The sequence below is a fragment of the Oncorhynchus kisutch genome, linkage group LG30, assembly GCF_002021735.2.
Source record: "Oncorhynchus kisutch isolate 150728-3 linkage group LG30, Okis_V2, whole genome shotgun sequence".
In the NCBI taxonomy this organism is placed as follows: Eukaryota; Metazoa; Chordata; class Actinopteri; order Salmoniformes; family Salmonidae; genus Oncorhynchus; species Oncorhynchus kisutch.
Window position 1 is genome coordinate 11,911,392 of NC_034203.2, and position 18,923 is coordinate 11,930,314.

The following is an 18,923-nucleotide window of genomic DNA, read 5'->3' on the forward strand; positions in this document are numbered from 1 at the left end:
CTATGGCTTATTTATTGCCTTATCTCCCTAATCTTACTTCATTTGCACACACTGTATATAGACTTTTCTCTTGTGTTATTGACTGTACGTTTCTTTATTTCTGTGTTGTTTGTGTCGCACTGCTTTGCTTCATCTTTGCCAGGTCGCAGTTGTAAATGAGAACTTGTTTTCAACTGGCCTAACTGGTTAAATAAAGGTAAATAAAAAATAAAATGTAACGTTGCAGTGAAGTGACATAAATCGATGTAATTATGCAGCCAACCACCAGAGGATGGCAAATATACATTTATTTGACAGAGGGTGTTTATGTGGTCCTAGAAAGGTCTGGATTGCTGTCTTCTGACTTACTAAATCAATAAAATAAGTAATGTAAACATTGCTAAAGTAAAGTAATTCTAGTGCCCAGTTTCGGGGACTGTCAGCTTAAGGGGTTAAAATAATTAAATATTTCTGTTTAGGATGATAGTAAATTAAGATGTACTTCAATTACATATATTTCTTACTACTTTAACTACTTTAAAAATGCTCCTTAACACAATTTAACCAGGTGCTCTAGACTAGAGCTTCCATAGGGACTTTGCAGCAGGCTGAATGTTTGATGTCCCTAGTATTACACTCCAAGCAACTCAACTATGGGACTAGAATATGTTAAAAATAACTCCCATGGAAGATATATATCCTGTCGGCCATTTTGGAGAGAAGAAAGGGAATGGATACTTCCCATGGTGACACAGCACTATACTGTGTACCACATGATCAAGGGCCCCATATTCTGTTTACTGTCGGCAACAAGAAAGACAGAGATATCATAGGAAAACATACACACTTACATGGCAGGCACAGAGAGAATAAAAAGTGTTGGATCGCTTAGCTAAAACGCACAAGCCTGGAAAGTAGTTTTTTATCCTCTTATGTTTGTTGTGTAGTAAATCTTTCAAAAAATGTTTCATTGTTGTATTCGTTTTTTCCTGTGAAGCACATGGTGTTGCATTCCATGTCTGAAATAAAGCTCGATTTGATATGAAGTGTTGAACGTTGTGGCTTTAAGTTCTGAACATCTAAAACTAGGAGCTAATATCATCCAAATCTCTCTTTTAGCTTAAGATAAAGTTAGCATAGTGATGTAGCATGTAGCCTTCTCCCCATGCTCCCTCATTTTGTCTCCTGTCCCCCGTTTGCCTGGCAGATGTTTTGTGGAGTCTTTGTGTTGACTTGAGAGGTTGTTTACCAAAGCAGCTGAGTCTTCCACCTGGATGCCCTTGTCTTAGTTATAGCAGCCTCACAGGAGAAAAGAGCATTGGGTTGGAGAGAAATTGCCCTCCTTTAAACTATAGCAAACAATTCAATGGCGCCTAGCTATCATAGACACAGTGCTGCATAGAGTACTGATAGTGGGATGCTCAGTTTCTTGTACAACCTCAGAAAACTACACACAGACTCACGGGCAGACACAGGTGCGCAAATGGACATGCGCGCGCACACACACACACACACACACACACACACACACACACACACACACACACACACACACACACACACACACACACACACACACACACACACACACGCACACCTTCCACAATCATAATCTACCTGGTGTGCAGTAACTCCAGAGACCTTGACTTAATTACAGTGTTTTTCTTAATCGTTTCTGTATGCACATACATTATTGTACAGCAGGTCCCACAGCTATACGATTAGGAAAAGATACATATCTACACGATTAGGGAGTCGGAGAGTTTCATTGTTTCATTGTTCTGTAATTGTATAGTCATGGAGTAAACAGTTTACATTCTTACACATTTTAAATACACTAGTATATGGTCTATATAAAGTAGTTGAAGGTTATGGTTGAGTCACAATATCTGCTCACTTATGGATTTGAAAGGAAATGAATGGTATATGGAAACTCCCTCTAGCCCATGTCTAAACAATTCCAATATTTTGATATGTTGGGGGAGTAGTGAACGAGTGAACACTTCAGGAGGAATGAGAGAATATTGGGATGCAACCTATGTATTGAGAGAGTACACTGAGAGAAAATGTACACCACCAAATTGCCCCTCTGCGCTTCAGAGACAAAAAAAAGCACACAATGAATAAATGAACAAAAACTACCACTACAATAATTTTGCCTGACACATTTTTATCATGGTTGACTAAAGTACACAAGTAAATGATCCTACCTTAGGTTCCTCAGCAACAAAGCACGGCCAAATAATTGTTCTTTATTAATTTACAGTATATTCATCTTTGAAGAAAATTACACCTAGTTTTCTATATCAAAGACTCTGTTAGTTATCTGTCATATTTACATTTTCACACAGATAGGCTGTGTTGTACTGAAATAATGGCTTTCACAGTAATTTAGTTCAATGACTTTCTGAAACATAAACGCAGAAGAAAGACGAGGTGGGCCATTACTCTGGATAGATTATCCAGTGTGTGTGTGTGTGTCTGTGTTTGTCCATGTGTGTGGTATCTCCTATCCTCTTATCTCCTGCTGTGGGGAGAGGAGTGGAGGTAGTGGGACGCAGGTAATCAGGATGACGAGATATGAAGAGCCACTGCAATGACCTCTTACTGCAGCAGTAATCATAGTCCATCACCTGGAGAAAAACACTCCGAACCAAGCCCCATCGGGGACGCACACACACACAGAGCGAGCGAGCTAACAACTGCAGGAGATAAGAGGAGGTATTAGAACACAGTACATACAAACAATGAGAGATGGCTCTCAAAGAAAAGGTAATGCTCTACTGCTGTTTGTCTACCTGAGGAAAAACTCAGTGAGACAGACATGACTGGAATAGTCATTTAGCAACACAATGCCCAAGCAGAAAAATAATAGCTGCTCACTTTCAAACCTTAAGTTAAATTAGCAAGAAAGCAGCATTGTCTAATGGGTAACATATTGACTGTTTAACAAAAATACACATTTCTTCCCCTAGCCCTGTACCATAATAAAAAGGCATATATTCGAAGAGCCAACGTTATCGGTGGGCCTTAGAGGGCTTGGCCCGCCCTACTGTGACCTCCTTGCCTGTCCAAATAAAAGAAAAAAATATTGACAATTATAATAAATATAACTATTTCAATAAATACAAATGTTTGGGGTAATTTTACACAATTTTTCTCACAAATTTGAAGTTGCGATCTTGTCTCATCGCTGCAACTCCGCAACGGGCTCGCGAGGGATCGAGACATGCGTCCACTGAAACACAACCCGCCAGGCCTGCTTCATGACATAATGCTGGCTTAACTCAGAAGCCAGCCACACCATTGTGTCGGAGGAAACACCCTTTTGACTAACGACCCGAAGGCAGCTTGCAGGCGTCATTTATGCGCCGCCCTTATGGGACTCCTAGTTATGGGATCGAACCCCAGGCTGTAGTGGTGCCTCAGCACGGCGATGCAGTGCTTTAGACCTTTGTGTCTCTCGGAGGCCTATTCATAATTTATTTAACCGAGACGCGCGGCGACAGAAATTGTCATTGTCAGATAAAGCATCCGAGCAAGCGAAACATCAATGTCTCAGTACGTGTAGCCAATGTAGCTCATTGCTGTCTGGACTAAAAGAGTATGACATTCTCTTTTCTTGCCAGACCGCATCAGATACATGGGGCTACATATTGTAAGACAGAAGGGCACTGTTTCGGTCGACCGGATGCTATTTTCGACTAACGTGCGAAGATAACCTACTTTTTTGAAGTGATTTGTTTTGCAATCAGATGGAAACATCATGACAGGTTGTGTTCATGTCACATTAAAAGGTAGTCTAATACATGCTCACAGTTGTTACTATAAATCCCACAATAGAACCACTAAAGCAGTCATTTAGACTGCTCATGAATGAAAAAAATGTATTACTCTGCCATTTTTAAAGTCAAGCCCCCCTCCGTCCTTGACTTTTCCTAAATAAGTCTATAATGCACACTGGCGTTGTTAGAACCTTCATATCACATACAGAACTGGTACTCAAATAAAATCAAATTGTATTGGTCACATACACGTATTTAGCAGATGTTATTGCGGGTGTAGAGAAATGCTTGTGTTTCTAGCTCTGAGAGTGCAGTAATATCTAACAAATAATATCTATCAATTTCACAACATATACCCAATACACACAAATCTAAGTAAAATAATGGAATTAAGAATATATAAATATATGGACGAGCAATGTCAGAGCGGCATAAACTAAAATACTGTAGAATAACAGTAGAAGTGTATATAGGCAGCAGCCTCTAATGTGCTAGTGATGGCTATTTAACAATCTGATGGCCTTGAGAAAAAAGCTGTTTTTCAGTCTCTCGGTCCCAGCTTTGATGCACCTTTACTGACCTCATCTTCTGGATGATAGCGGGGTGAACAGGCAGTGGCGCCGAAGAACATGGCTGACGTTTTACATTCTCCAATTGTGCTATTTTGTTATTTTTTTGTGCTTTTTGTGTAACTTATTTGTGTACTTATTTTGTACATAATGTTGCTGCTACCGTCTCTTATGACCGAAAATAACTTCTGGACATCAGAACAGCGATTACTCACCGCGGACTGGAAGAAACTACTGCTTTCACTGGAACAGGCACAGATCCCTGTAAGTTGCTTGAAGAAATTACGCAGGACAAGGGGTCGCAGATCGGTCTGCCTTCTGAGAATCCGTAGGCGAGCAAGTAAACTCCCACTGCCATCTGTTCTTCTTGCTAACGTGCAATCATTGGAAAATAAAATTGATGTCCTACGATTAAGATTATCCTACCAACGGGACATTAAAAACTGTAATATCTTATGTTGCACCGAGACGTGGCTGAACGACGATACGGACAATATAGAGCTGACGGGATTTTCCATGCACCGGCAGGACAGAGAAGCTACCTCTGGTAAGAAGATAGGTGGGGCTGTGTCTATTTCTCAATAAGTTGGTGTGCAATGTCTAATATTAAATAATTCTCAAGGTATTGTTTGACTGAGGTAGAGTACCTTAAGATAAGCTGTAGACCACACTATCTACCGAGAGAGTTCTCTCTATATTACTCGTAGCCATCTATTTACCACCACAGAATGAAGCTGGCACTAAGACCGCTCTCAACCAACTCTATAAGGCCATAAGCAAAGAAGTAAATGCTCACCAAGAAAAGGCGCTCCTAGTGGCCGGGGACTTTAATGCAGGCAAACCTTAATCCGTTTTACCAAATTTTTACCAGCATGTCACATGTGCAACCAGAGGGAAATAAATCCTAGACCACCTTTACTCCACACACAGAGATCCATACATGAGCTACACTTACCACCTGGGGGCGGCCCATCAGGAAGTCCAGGACCCAGATACACAGGATGGAGTTCAGACCCAGGGCCTCAAGCTTAATGATGAGCTTGGAGGGTACTATGGTGTTGAATGCTGAGCTATAGTCAATCAACAGCATTCTTACATAGGTATTCCTCTTGTCCAGATGGGATAGGGCAGTATGCAGTGCGATGGGGATTGCATCGTCTGTCGATCTATTGGGGCGGTAAGCAAATTGAAGTGGGTCTAAGGTGACAGGTAAGGTGGAGGTGATATGATCCTTGACTAGTCTCTCAAAGCACTTCATGATGACAGAAGTGAGTGCTACGGGGTCATTTAGTTCAGTTAGCTTTGCTTTCTTGGGTATAGGAACAATGATGGCCATCTTGATGCATGTGGGGACAGCAGACTGGGGTAGGGAGAGATTGAACATGTCCATGAACATACCAGCCAGCTAGGGATGCCATCTGGGCTGGCAGCCTTGCGAGGGTTAACATGCTTAAATGTCTTACTCACTTCGGGCCATGGAGAAGGAGAGCCCACAGTCCTTGGTAGCGGGCCGTGTCAGTTGCACTGTGTTATCCTCAAAGCGGGCGAAGAAGGTGTTTAGCTTATAGGAGGGGAGGTCATTTTTTTATATGTTTTCCCCATTGCCCCTCCTTCTCTCGACAGCAGGGCCTGCTCCCCTCCTCCCAATAGTTGACGATAGATGCCGTGCCCAGTTCATAATCACCCTGATAATTGCCTCGAAAGTGAACCTAAACTATACCGAAACTAATTTCACACATACAATAACAGATTAAATAAAGAAAGTATGATGAGGGAGAATGGATGAGTTGATGAGCAAGGGGAAACAAATGATGCATAATTATGTAATCACCAATTGCAAATCAAGAACAGTGCGGGCCATTCTATGGCATTGATTGATTCTAATTCACCCATGATTGTCAAAATGTTATGTACTCTGTTATCAGTCTACTCTGGCCTACTTGTAGTACACGGTGAGAGCGTGAGTAATTTACAATGGCAAGAAGACCAAGACCAATGGATGCTGCGTTAGTGTTGCTACAAAATCTGAATGAAAACGGCTCAGATGGTGTGGAAGAAATGAATCAGAATGACATCGCCCGATGAGTATTCTTCTGATTCTGAGCCTCAACCTGAACCTACACCTCCGAGGCCTAAGTGCAAAAAAAGACAGAACTGTGAGCAGTGAGCAGGAGCCCACACCACCACCAAATGGAACGGTGAGACCGGAGAGAGGACGGCACCGTTTGGAATAGAACAAGCTGGTGAGAATTCCACGGGCTATTATCTGCACAAAATGTCCTCACTGAGAGAGTAGGTCCTACATCTCAAGCAAGAAACAAAAAAATAGGCAAACGCAACTCAACTGCTTTCGTTGATTACGCTATGTGACATGGGCATGCTCCAACTGACAATGGACTTTTTGACTGCTGTCATATTAACATTTCTATTCACTATGCCATTATTTATTGTGTGATGATTTTCACTATTATCAAGCACATACATTGTCACCATTTGACCATGCATCTTGCTGACCGTGCGTCTTGATGGTTCCAACACCAATGCTTTCTGTTTCATAGTTGTAACAATATATATAAACAAATTAAAGTGTCCAATATATCCACATAGGAGGTCCAGTGGGGGAAAGAAAACGTGCCCCGTATGAAAATCAAATGCCCCTCCAACCGTTTCAATTCTGGAGCCGGCCCTAATTCTAAGTAGTATGCTAGTATAGACAATGGAACAGTGGAGGTTCTCCTGGATCAAAAGTCAGAGGTCATAGGTCAGCTCACCTGCTCCAGTTTCCAGTGGAACTCTGCAGGGCGGAAGGTGTCAACCTGGGTGAAGTCTCTCCTGAGCAGGAAAACCAGACGGCAGTTGTGGACGTACAGGGAGTAGTGGTGCCGGTTCATCTCTGTAGAAGGATTTGGGTATGTTACAGAAAACTGGCAATTACAGGCTTATAACATTCATAAACGTTTGAGTTATGTTAACTTCCTTATCTAGCCAGAACAGAATAGAGATATCCTCTATTCTCATTCACAGAAAAACATAGACATTCTAGACGGTACACTGCATAAAATAAAATTAATATTTCAAGATATTCAACCAAAAAAAGCTATTTTCCACAGTTAATAGTGAAAATAAATGATGTTATACAAATGCTCTGCTAAAGTGGTATCTGAAATTATATCTGTCATTATGGACAAAGGAGCTTATTGGTGCAAAATGTCCTGTAAATGCTATTGACGTGTGCCACTTTGAATTAAACCCTGCCACTTCACGAGGCAGCTCAATAAATGTCACAAGCTCCCTGTGCCATTGTGACATTGTGAAAGGCCCTGTGGGACGCTAATGAGGTGTGTGACTTCACAGCTTTTCTCTCATGGTGGCACTTTTCATCATAAACCCCCCCCCCCCCCCCCTGTGCTTTTCCTTGGAGCCGCTGGGGTTACACACAGGGCTGTTTTGGCCGTGCACATTGATGGACTCTCCTTTTCGCTCAGTGTGAGAGGAGAGCTCGATGGAATCAATAAGAGCCTGTCAGGCCGCCTGTCTCCAGTCACACCTTCACAGCTCCACTTAGTCTGACTCTGAAACTAGAAGTGGTCGACAGATGACAAAACAACCTCTAGATTTACGCGACTACGCCACCTCCACTCCAGATTGGGCACAAAAATTTTCCTATGTTCCACGTTGGGCGCCAACTGTCTTCACATTGGAACCTCCTTTCTTACACCTTATATTGAACAATAAATAGTAGCTGGAATAGTGGCTATTGCTTTGATTCTCTCTTAAAATCTTGTGACAGAAGATAAATAGCCTCAATTTGGGCAATAGCTCCACCACCATAAAATCATGCTTTGATTAACAATGAACTAGGATGGATCAAATCCCACAAATGAACCCCTTCCTGGTCTCACCGGTCTTGTCAGAGTTGCAGAGCAAGGTCTCCTTCTCAGCCCTCAGACCAGGGCTGGGCCCATGCTTCATCCACGTGGCGATGGTGAACTGGTCAGTCAGGTTCTGTGGAACCACCCGCTCCGGCACGTTGGAGGCCTGCCGCCCGTCGAAGCGGAAGATGAGGTCGCTATCCCGCCCACTGTCTGTCAGCAGCGAGGCCGTCCAATTGGTGGAAGCGCTGGGGGCGGGGAGGAGGTCCGTGCTGCCGGACGCCGCACCTGGAGGACCAATTAAAGATGAGAACTTAGATGACGCATAAATCCACGCCCAGGCCTCTTTAAACTGTGTCAGGACTTTCACTGTGATCAGGAGGAGAGAGAAGTTGATGAGATTCAGTCTCATACTCTCACTCTGCACAGTTTTCAGAAGGCCTTGTCAAATCCGTGACCCCTTCCTTCTTTTCATATTATTTTTGTATTGACCAGCCCACGTCTGACCATGAAAGCTATGAATTATTCAAAATTCCAACCATTCTCTGCTTAGGAAATAAAGTCCTTCTTTTTTTTACCCATTTTTTAAACAATTTTTTACACATTTTTCAAAATTGAACGGTAGGATGTTGTTGACCAAATTCAATTATCTTTAAAGTGGCTCTAGAAAATAACATGGTGGCCCTCTTGAGCAATCTCTGTGCGTTCTCTATTTATGTGTACCGGTATTTGTACTCTCACAGAAATCAATGTTGCTATTACAATTTGTTTTGTTGCATATTAGATAACGATTATGGAGATTTGGAAAAGCTCCTGGCTTGCAAACGTTGCATACTAAAGGACTAGGGAAAGACTTCTGCATCCAAATGAACATATCAAGTATGCAGGTGTAGCCATTACACAAACACATAAAGACTTAGGCTCGAGTCGAACAATGAACTGTTATTGCTGCATGTACATTTTTTTAAACCAACCATATAACGCTTCAGTTTTTCACTACAGGAAATAAAATCTAAGAAAGAAATATATAGAAAATCTGGGACAGTTCACATTTTCAACTCTTCACAATGAAAATGTTCACTTGAGCAGATTTCCTCCCAGAATTATTAATAACAATGATTCATACGTTTGATCAAATATAGACATTTCATTTAGCATATGCTCTTATAGAGCAGGACTTTCACTGTGATCGTGAGGAGAGAGAAGTTAGGGTTAAGTGCTCAAGGGCACAGCCAGATTTTTCACTTAGTCAGTACAGGGATTCAAACCAGCGACCTTTCAGTTACTGGCTCAACGCTCTTAACCGCTAGGCTACCTGCCGCCTACCTGTAGATTGACAAATTACAATGAAATGACTCAACGTAGCAAAACATTAGAATTTAGAGTAGTTACAACCATTAATGAGTTGAGTGAAATAGAAACAACACACCCAATTGTCTCATAAGTGTAATTAACGCATTACACAATGTGCAACTGAACACAGGATGAAATATTATTAGAACATTTGATTCTTTTATTTTCTCTCTTTCCCTTGTGGCTTACCACAGAGTTTCTGTAGGGACTTCTCAGAGTAGGTCTCTCGGTCGCAGCCCTTCCCAATGTGGCTGGTCTGCAGCTCCACCATGGCTCTCACCGCCGACAGCGGGCCGTCACAAGTCTCAAGGTGCATCTTGGGAAACAGTTGCTTGCTTCCCGTTCCGGGCTCATAGTCCATTCGTTTGTTCCAGCCTGGGAGAACAGGAGAAATATATAGTTTATTATTCCCAATAGAACATGTATTTTTCCTAATGCTTAGTAATTCAGATGCCAAAACTGGCTTGATAGGGCATAACTGTACTGAAATATTTGATCACTATTGCGCTACTGTAGATACAGACATTTCTAAATAGAACATTTAATTACTTCTGAAACAGTACTAAGAAATACAAATAATCACCTAGAAACGATAAATGCTTTCAGCCACTGGCCAGGCTCTCCCACTGTTGTATTATTCACCATTTGCATGTTTGGTATTTCTCTTTGGGTGAAGGTCAGATCCTTAGCCTGTTTTCAGCTCAGCATATTTTATCCTACAGCATCTTTCACTACTATAGTCAGGCTAGCTCCAGCACAGAGCCAATGCTACAGAGGAAAAGGGTTCCACTGAATACCAGAGCCAGCCTCTGAATTTGAAGGCATTACGGAGCACTCCTCACTAAAGCTAAACAGGTGACAGATGACTTCACACACCAAGAAGCTTAAGGGGAAGTGAGGTTCTGACACAGGAGGCTACGCTATGCTAACTGCTAATCCACTGTGCTTGCTAATCCATGTCACACAATTGAGTGTTGGCAACACGTATGAACGGGGTCTGCTATCATGGTCTTCCATATCAAACCAATAACCCTTATCTGACACAAAAAGAAAGAAAGGCTGACCATTCTGAGTTTAAATGAAACCAGTCTTAGGCTACTCAGTGGAATGTTTCTCCTGTAGCTAATGCTATAATGCTACAATGATCAACTTTGCTCTCAATGCTAATGAACATGCTAACACATCACCACAACGGGATTAATTTGACATGAATCACTGCCCAATTATGTCACAAACAAGATTGTGTTTACAGGTATCTCTATAACGATACTATTGAGTGGCAGACCAAGACCAGCTAACTACAGATAAAATATTTTAAATCAGAGAGTGTCTGTATCAAAAGGATGCATAGACCAGGTAGGGAGCCCCCAGACCTTTTCACACAGCAATATGAGAGTATAAGAACTGGGGGGAATAGAATACGAAAATAAGTGAAACAGTAGAATAAGAAGAGTGGGGAAGTAAAATGAAAAAATGAGGGATGTTGATGGTTCTATACCAGACCAAAGTGATATGCCAGATTGCCAGGAAATGGCATGAAAATGCAAAAATGGGATGGGTGGCTAGAAGGATCTGCCATGATAGGTGGCATAATGACCAGAGAGATGGAGAGAACGGAACAGAGAGGGCGAGAGAAAGGTAGATGTAGTAAGAGAGAAAGGATGAGAGAGATGGCGGAAAATGGAGAGCGCAAGAGGGGAATTAGAAGCTCAAGGAACCTGACAGCTCCAGTGCAGGAAGGCCTCACCTCCCCTCGGCTTCGTCTGTCATCTTTGTCGCCCGTTTTACATTTCGATTACCCTCCATATGTATCTGTGGTCCGCACCAGGCCTTCTTTGTAGTCTAAGGGGCAGTTATAGCCATTTTATTGCTGTGTTTAGAGCGGAGAGTTGACAGCTGTCGAGTCTATTCCGTCATATACTTTAGGCCAAACACTTAGCGAGAGAAATGACATGCCCAGGGAGAGGCAGACAGAGAAATGACATGCCCAGGGAGAGGCAGACAGAGAAATGACATGCCCAGGGAGAGGCAGACAGAGAAATGACATGCCCAGGGAGAGGCAGACAGAGAAATGACATGCCCAGGGAGAGGCAGACAGAGAAATGACATGCCCAGGGAGAGGCAGACAGAGAAATGACATGCCCAGGGAGAGGCAGACAGAGAAATGACATGCCCAGGGAGAGGCAGACAGAGAAATGACATGCCCAGGGAGAGGCAGACAGAGAAATGACATGCCCAGGGAGAGGCAGACAGAGAAAGGATGTTGTTAGAAGGCTAGCACAGAAAAGGTACAGGATTTCACCTGTGATTTTAATTAAGAGTTATACTCATGTTGTATACTGAACAAAACTATAAACGCCACATGCAACAATTTCAAATATTCGACCGAATTACAGTTCATAGAAGGAAATCAGTCGATTGAAACAAATAAATGAGGCTTTAATTTATGTATTTCACTGGGCAATGGGCACAGCCATTTGGGAACCAGGCCCACGCACGGGGGAGCCAGGCCCAATCAATTAAAATTATTTAAAAAATCCCACAAAAGGGCTTAATAACTGACAATAATATCCCCCCCCCCCTCTCCCCACATCCCTCAGATGATCCCGCAGGTGAAGAAACCGGATATGGAGGTCCTGGGCTGACGTGGACTGCAGTTGTGAGGTCGGTTGGACAAACTGCCAAAATTTCAAAAATGGCGTTTTAGGCGATGTATGGTAGAGATATAAACATTAAATTCTCTGGCAACAGCTGTGTTGGACATTCCTGCAGTCAGCATGAGAATTGCATGCTCCCTCAAAACTTGAGACATTGTGTCGTGTGACAAAACTGCACATTTTAGAGGGGCCTTTTATTGTCCCCAGCACAAGGTGCACCTGTGTAATGATCATGCTGTTTAATCAGCTTCTTGACATGCCACACCTGTCAGGTGGATGAATTATCTTGGCAAAGGAGAAATGCTCACTAACAGGGATGTAAACAAATTTGTACACAACATTTTAGGGAGAAATAAGCTTTTTGTGCATAGGGAAAATGTATTTCAGCACATGAAACACGGGACCAACACTTTACATGTTGTGTTTATATTTTTGTTCAGTATAGTTTTCTCTTTTGGAGGACAATACAATTATCTATCTGTCTGTCCGTCCGTCCGTCTATCTAACCTGGTAATGAACATATACTGTGTTGGTGTTGTCTTGAAGACCATAGAAATCTTGCATGCACGATTTCAAATAGAGCTATAATTTCAATAGACATTCTATTAAATTACACAAGGCTTTTCTATTCAATTACACAAGGCTTTTCTATTCAATTACAAAAGGCTTTTCTATTCAATTACACAAGGCTTTTCTGTTCAATTACACAAGGCTTTTCTATTCAATTACACAAGGCTTTTCTGTTCAATTACACAAGGCTTTTCTATTCAATTACACAAGGCTTTTCTGTTCAATTACACAAGGCTTTTCTGTTCAATTACACAAGGCTTTTCTGTTCAATGACACAAATCATACTCCAACACATTTCATTATCCAGTTACAAGGTCAAATAAATGACTTGATGGAATATATAGCCATGTAAGTCATGGGCATAATATGTTAACGCCTTATTACATCTTGTATTTATGATTATATATGCCAAGATTAATGGCTACTAGCCTATGTGGGATTATGGCTGGAATTATTACACATTACGGCCCATTTAGCAACATTTATGAGCTTCTTGTGAGTATAACATATTCATGTTTCTTATTGGTCTGAAGGGTACGACCAATGTCTCTCTTAAAACAAAAAGATTGTGGGATTGCCACACTTTTCTGTACAGTACTTTGCAGCTGTATGTACCGTCTGTTGCCATGACTTTGAGGACTATTAGATATAGCTATATTTGAGGGTGACATTTACAGTGAGTGTCTCATGGAGAGCTGCCCTTTAGTATCAAGCTACCCCCCACTACTGTGTGAGCCTTCATTCAGGTAATGGAAAAACTCTGGCCCCATTTCAAGCTACATTTCCAGCAAGAGGAATAACACACTGTCTTTAAATCTAAAATCCTTAATTGGTGTAACTGCCACGTCCATTTGGGATATTACAACATCAAACTGCAAACAACTAACAGCCCCCCCCCCTCGGACATCAATGCACGCGTGACAGAACAACAGAATATGTACCGTTTAAAACATATTTTTTTTACCACACTGCCTGACGCGCCTCAACCTTCGTTTCATCAACAATACCAAAACAATAACAAAGGCGCTGGGGAGAACTTTGCCAATGCGGACTCAACCTTTAAGGAACGGAGAGATTTCTTGTAATTAGATGAAGGCGTGTTCCCAGCCTTTCTTCTCGTGAAGTGGCCTAATGACGTCTTTGACAGGGAAGCAGTGGGGGACCCTGTCCGCTTGTGAAGGCTTTAACTGTGTGACTGCTACAGTGGTACGAGACAAGATCCAGTCAAGTTCCACCGGCTTTCCTTAAACAATGTTTTCTTCCCTCTTGGGGGTTTATTCTAAAATGGGATATGCTGTATTCCCCTCTTCCCTTCTCCACAGGGGCCCCTGACCTGGATTGCTCGGGTAAACAGAATCGAGGAGGACTGTACGATCCAGAGCAAGGAGTGTGATAGTGTAGTTATAAGCCCTCACAGGGATGATGAGAGCTCCTCTTTCTCTTAGAACACTACTGGGTCATGGGTGCAGAGGGAGAAAAGAACAGTGCAAGGCGAAACGCAGAGACACTGATAGTGCTGCAAGCAAGTACCCTGAGTCATGCTGGCGGCCATTTTGTGAGGAGTAAACTGATTTCTGCTAACAGTGTGGTAGCCTCTAACTTTGGGGAAGCCAAACTACTTATTGAATGATTAGCAACCTGTTAGTAACTTTTGCGATCTGCAACTTAGATCTTTGCAGTGTGAACAGTCTTCCTCTGTGATGCCACTGACCTTGCCAGCCAGGTTTGCAGACGGGCTTGACATCGATGTGCACCGCCACACTCTCCGTCGCCCTCTTTTGGCCGCAGTCGAAGGCGGTCACCATGATCTTGTAGCGCAGCTGCTTGTCGTAGCTCAGTCGCTCCGTGTTTCTGATGTTGCCTAATGAGGGAGAGGAGAAATGAAGGTTAAAAAAACAAACATCACAAGCGTGAGGGATGCACTCAAGACAATTCAACTCACTGCTATCGTCTGTAAATCAATTCAGTTAATGTAATGTTCATCGATTTCAGTGAGTTGCTCTCCTATCCAAATGAATATCCTCATCACACTCTAACATCTAAGTGTGTTAGCCTTTGTTTTCCCACCTTCCCTAAACGGAGGCTATTTTGCTCAACTAGCTGGCAACCTCTACAGCCAGTTTGGTTGTCTGAGAGTATGTCAGTGTCTGGATCATAGAGATAGTTCCTCTCTAGTGCTCTATGGTTCGAGGTCCTATGACATCAGCCTCTCTATAGTTGTATCTCTATGGTCCTGATGCTGATGCTGGTTGGCATTTATTCATGAATCTTGCCCTGGAGGCAGCTCTGCAGCTGTCAAGGAGAGGAGAGGAGGTCAGGAGCGGTGTGAGCCCTCAAACCTGGACAGCTCCACTCCCAGATGGACCCTATGAAGATGATGTACCCTCAAAAAGGAGGATATCTCAGTCTCTCACTTACTACTGTGAATCTGGGTCGGAGAGTTAGTGGAGTGGTACGTTGTTAGTGCTGATTGTGGAGATTAATGCCATGCAGTGAATCAAAAGGACGCCTTTATTCAGATGTAGTTCCATACAAGCAATCAGAGTGCTAAGGGTTTCGATGAAGACTGCAATATCTGTGGTGGTTGCACTGGTCTCTACGGGCTGAACCCTAACTTAAGATGAGCAGGCATAACTCATTATTTTGCGGGAAATCTCCTATTGACAACAATGCACGATTAAGGCAAACATTTGAGTCGTGTAGATTCTACCCTAAATGACACCTTAGGGAGAGCTCAATCAATCAAATGTATTTATAAAGCCCTTTTTACATCAGCAATCACAAAGTGCTCATACAGAAACCCATCCTAAAATGCCAAATAGCAAACAACGCAGATGTAGAAGCACGGTGGCTAGGAAAAACTCCCTCGGAAAACCTAGAGAGGGAACAGGCTCTGAGGGGTGGCATTGTTTGTCTTTGATTAAATGCGATACATTTACTGTAGCTGTGATACATCTCACACCATGATAGAACATAACCCAGCTAGGGTAAGTTACAAATGAGACATCACCAGTGACAGCTAGCAAGCCTCAGTTCCCGAGTCCCCACTTACATGATGGAGCTCCAGTCCCAGCCTCATCTCCCATTGCAACACAATCTCACACTCAATTCGTGCAAATACAGTGCCTTGCAAAAGTATTCACCCCCTTTGGGTTTTTTTCTATTTCGTTGCATTACATCCTGTAAATTAAATGGATTTTTATTTGGATTTCATGTAATGGACATTCATAAAATTGTCCAAATTACTTGTTTAAAAAAAATATTTAAAAAATAAAGGAAAAGTGGTACATGCTTATGTATTCACTCCCTTTGCTATGAAGCCCCTAAATAAGACCTGGTGCAACCAATTACCTTCAGAAGTAACATAATTAGTTAAATAAAGTCCACCTGTGTGCAATCTAAGTGTCACATGATCTGTCACATGATCTCAGTATATTTACACCTGTTTAGAAAGGCCCCAGAGTCTGCAACACCATTAAGCAAGGGTCACCACCAAGCAAAAGGCACTATGAAGACCAAGGAGCTCTCCAAACAGGTCAGGGACAAAGTTGTGGAGAAATACAGATCAGGGTTGGGTTATAAAAAATATCATTCACTTTGAACATCCCACGGAGCACCATTAAATCCATTTTTTTTTTATTGAATGAATATGGCACCACAACAAACCTGCCAAGAGAGGGCCCAACACCTACATCACCCCGAGAACACCATCCCCACAGTGAAGCATAGTGGTGGCAGCGTCATGCTGTGGGGATGTTTTTCATCAGCAGGGACTGGGAAACTGGTCAGAATTGAAGGAATGATGGATGGCGCTAAATACAGGGATATTCTTAAGGAAAACCTGTTTCAGTCTTCCATAGATATGAGACTGGGACAGAGGTTCACCTTCCAGCAGGACAATGGCCCTAAGCATACTGCTAAAGCAACACTCGAGTTGTTTAAGGGGAAACATTTAAATGTCTTGGAATGGCCTAGTCAAAGCCCAGACCTCACCACAGATTCTCAATTGGATTATGACTTAAAGATTGCTGTACACCAGCGGAACCCATCCAACTTGAAGGAGCTGGAGCAGTTTTGCCTTGAAGAATGGTCAAAAATCCCAGTGGCTAGATGTGCCAAGCTTACAGAGACATACCCCAAGAGGCTTGCAGCTGTAATTGCTGCAAAAGGTGGTTGTACAAAGTATTGACCTTCAGGTGGGGGGTGAATAGTTATGCATGCTAAAGTTTCCTGTTTTTCTTGTCTTATTTCTTGTTTGTTTCACAATAAAAAATATTTTGCATCTTAAAAGTGGTAGGTATGTTGTGTAAATCAAATGATACAACCCCCCCCAACTTTAATTCCAGTTTGTAAGGCAACAAAATAGGAAGAATGCCAAGGGGGTGAATACTTTCACATGCCACTGTATGTACAAAAAGTATCTCAGCAGATTTTGTGTGTTTTTGTGCGGCTTAATTAATGTGAAAATACATACATTTTTGTAGTAAAATATTCATAGTAAAATACATTTTTTGGGGACAAACTTCGGAACAATCTTTTGAAAGTTATTAGAGCGATGCATGATGGGCAATGGTGTTCAACACTGCCTTTTTTATTAAAAAAATAAAAAAATGTGTTAACAACCCAATATTGTTAATTAACCAGGTTGTCACCGAAATAATTCTAATAAAATAGTAGTCTTATGTTTAAAAAAATTTTTGTATTAATTCCAAAACTGTTTTCTTTGCTTGTTTTCAATTATTAATTTGGGATACTGGTGCACTTGCAGTCAGAAAGGCCATCTTGTCGTGTAGGCAACAGTAGGACTACACAATTTTCATAACGCATTTCATATTTTGTGGAGCCTTACATTACACAATTCTCTTCATAAAATGCATTTAATACAAGGCTTCACTTTTTCCAGAATACACACACACGCACACAAACACTTACACACTCTCACTTTGTTTGTACTCATGTTATAGTCAACTCTTGGCATTTTGTATGAATTCTTTTTTTATCAAATATTTGTATCTAGTTGACATGTATTCATGATCTTTAACTGGCTAAGTGTTTGTATGTCTCAGTAATGATTAACATGGTTAAATAGTCATAAATCTCTGCTTGTTTTAGCTTTTGATACATTTGGCATTTTTATACATATTCTGTATTTCCAGTGAAGAAAGCAATAATTAATCAACACACTCATGTAAATAAATGGACACTACCTGTTAAAAAACAAACAGAAATTGCTCTCTGTGAATAAATGGTGAGAAGCCATTTGGCTATGGGTTTCACAGCCAAATAATAATGATAGAAGTTATGAGAAGTTATCAGCTTACAAATGGTTTATTTACAACCTATGGTATATACGGGGTTGGGAACAGTGGCATGGGAAAGTCTGACATTAATTAAATAACCTAACCTTAAGCTATGTTCAATGTCAGCAGCAATTTCCATGCTCAGGGTTTCACAGCCCTATAACAATGATCCAAGTTACAGTACAAGTCAAACGTTTGGACACACCTACTCATTCAAGGGTTTTTCTTTATTTAAGACATCAAAACTAGGAAATAACACATACAGTGGGGCAAAAAAGTATTTAGTCATACTTTGTTATATAACCTTTGTTGGCAATGGGAGGAAAATGTCAAGAACAAAAAGCATTAATCGCTATGATGAAGCTGGCTCTCTCGAGGACCGCCACAGGAAGGGAAGATCCAGAGTTACCAGCCTTCAGAAACCAGCAATTAACTGCACCTCAGATTTCACCCCAAATAACTGCTTCACAGATTTCAAGTAACAGACACATCTCAACATCAACTGTTCAGGTGAGATTGCGTGAATCAGGCCTTCATGGTCGAATTTCTGCAAAGAAACCACTATTAAAGGACACCAATAAGAAGAGACTTGCTTGGGCCAAGAAACACGAGAAATGGACATTAGACCAGTGGAAATCTGTCCTTTGGTCTAATTAGTCCAAATTTGAGATTTTTGGTTCCAACCGCCGTGCCTTTGTGAGACGCAGATTAGGTGAACGGATGATCTCCGCGTGTGTGGTTCTCGCCATGAAGCATGGAGGAGGAGGAGTGATGGTGTGGGGGTGCTTTGCTGGTGACCACTGTCAGTGATTTACTTAGAATTCAAGGCACCCCATCA

General features: G+C 41.8%; 1 protein-coding gene across 1 annotated transcript in view; it reads right to left on the reverse strand.

Annotated features, from left to right (window-relative positions):
* The window catches only part of LOC109875229 (calsyntenin-2), a 265,219-nt gene that overhangs the window by 46,097 nt on the left and 200,199 nt on the right, over positions 1-18,923 (reverse strand). Inside the window, exons 5-8 of the mRNA XM_020467488.2 lie at positions 14,497-14,646; positions 9,748-9,933; positions 8,236-8,493; positions 7,105-7,226 (exon numbers count right to left, since the gene is read on the reverse strand). Coding sequence (XP_020323077.2) covers positions 7,105-7,226; positions 8,236-8,493; positions 9,748-9,933; positions 14,497-14,646 — 716 coding nt within the window. The remainder of the gene's footprint in view (positions 1-7,104; positions 7,227-8,235; positions 8,494-9,747; positions 9,934-14,496; positions 14,647-18,923) is intronic.